The 1,923-nt window shown below is 41.5% G+C and overlaps 1 protein-coding gene across 1 annotated transcript; it reads left to right on the forward strand.

Annotated features, from left to right (window-relative positions):
* Positions 1–259: 259 nt before the first annotated feature.
* On the forward strand, positions 260–1,201 carry LOC106830185 (olfactory receptor 52H1-like). The gene has a single exon (XM_014839599.3). The coding sequence runs from the start codon at positions 260–262 to the stop codon at positions 1,199–1,201; it is 942 nt and encodes a 313-aa protein (XP_014695085.3).
* The last annotated feature ends 722 nt before the right edge of the window (positions 1,202–1,923 follow it).

The raw sequence follows: 1,923 nt of genomic DNA on the forward strand, positions 1-1,923 counted from the left end.
TCAGATGGTTTATTAATAAATATATAAAGAAATGAACTGGGGCTAATCACAAATAAAAGTAGCAAAAATGAGTCAATTATATAGGTGCCAGCTCATGCAGGGGACAGGAGGTACTTCTCTTGTAGGAAACCTGAATGTGACAATTGCAGTCCTCAACCATGTGCAGCACCTGAGTGGAATTCTTATTTTTCGCAGCCCATTCTGACAGCTCATTTGTCCTCAGTGCTCAAAAGCCAGTGGATCTCAGACTGAAGAGACCATGTATAACTTGAGCTGCTACAACCCTGGTTCCTTCATCCTTGTTGGAATACCTGGCCTAGAGAAGTTCCACATCTGGATTGGGATTCCTTTTTGTGTCATATATGTTGTGGCTATTGTGGGCAATTGCGTCCTCCTCTACCTCATTGCAGTTGAGCACAGCCTCCATGAGCCCATGTTTTTCTTCCTCTCTATGCTTGCAACCACTGACCTCATCTTGTCCACTGCCACAGTGCCCAAAGTGCTCAGTAACCTCTGGCTTGGCTCCCAGGAAATAACCTTCTCTGGTTGTCTCACCCAGATGTTCTTCCTCCACTTCAGCTTTGTAGTGGATTCAGCCATCCTGTTGGCTATGGCATTTGATCACTATGTGGCCATCTGCTTCCCCTTGAGATATACCACAATCCTGACTCCGCAGGTGATGATTAAGCTTGTAGTGAGCATTGCTGTGAGGAGCTTTTCTATCATCCTTCCAGACATTTTTCTGCTGAAACGGTTACCTTTCTGCGGGACACATATCATCCCACACACATACTGTGAGCATATAGGTGTCGCTCAGCTTTCCTCTGCTGATATCTCCATCGACATCTGGTATGGATTTTCTGTGCCTCTCATGACAGTCATATCAGATGTGATTTTTATTGCTGTCTCCTACAGTTTCATCCTCCATGCTGTCTTTCAACTCTCATCGCAGGGTGCCCGCCAAAAGGCCCTCAGCACCTGTGGCTCCCACGTCTGTGTTATCCTCATATTTTACACACCGGCCTTCTTCTCCGTCCTTGCTCATCGCTTTGGACACAGTGTCCCTCTAAACGTGCTCATCCTGTTTGCAAACCTCTATGTGGCCATCCCTCCTGCTTTAAATCCAATTGTTTATGGAGTGAAGACCCAGCAGATACAGGACAAATTTATCCTCCGCTGCTCTTTGAACACGAAACAGTGAGTGCAGAGGGCCACTGAAGGAGAAATTTAGGTAAAATTGATTAGGCGAAATTTTATAAAACACAGGAAGACATAGAAATAGAGCTATAACTCCTATTAACTTGAAATTTTAGAGTTCTACCGGTGTGCAAAATATAGGCAAGTGGGAAAGAGGAAAAAGAAAATCAAGAGCTTTCTTGGTTTAGTTTTCTCATCACTGGTATGAAGAAGGTGATGATGGGTCCAGAAGAGCACTGATAGCAAGGGTTACATGTTTGCTTTTGCTGCTTTTGAGATGTTGGAAGGCTAGATATTTCCTAACGTGCAACACAGCCCTGTGTTTCTCAGTTCCGTATTTAAAGGCAAACCTCCTGCCTTCCCTCTTTAAGTACCTATCAATTCTCTCTACTAAAACTGCCAAACACACTCCTCTCACTTTAATCATGATTCTATACATTATTATTTCATCCTCCTGTGTCATTTAGTTATTTTACATTTTTCTCTACACATTTCAGATTACATAGAGTTGATTATCTTTTGTATATCTTTTCTTCAGTTGCATGTTCCAAGAAAATTTTCACTACCCTTTGTCCATATTTTACAAGTTTGAAAATATTTTTAAAAAAATAACTATAAGAGGGTAATATTAGTTAATTCATTTCACAGATGAAGAAATAGAGACTTATAAAGATTACAGAAAGACAATTAGATTTAGAATCCAAATCCAAGTCTGTCTGGTTATGG

The sequence above is a fragment of the Equus asinus genome, chromosome 20, assembly GCF_041296235.1.
Source record: "Equus asinus isolate D_3611 breed Donkey chromosome 20, EquAss-T2T_v2, whole genome shotgun sequence".
Taxonomy (NCBI): Eukaryota; Metazoa; Chordata; class Mammalia; order Perissodactyla; family Equidae; genus Equus; species Equus asinus.

Bases quoted from the DNA above. Each gene is read 5' to 3' on its own strand.
- LOC106830185 (XM_014839599.3), top strand. From the start codon at position 260: ATGTATAACTTGAGCTGCTACAACCCTGGTTCCTTCATCCTTGTTGGA.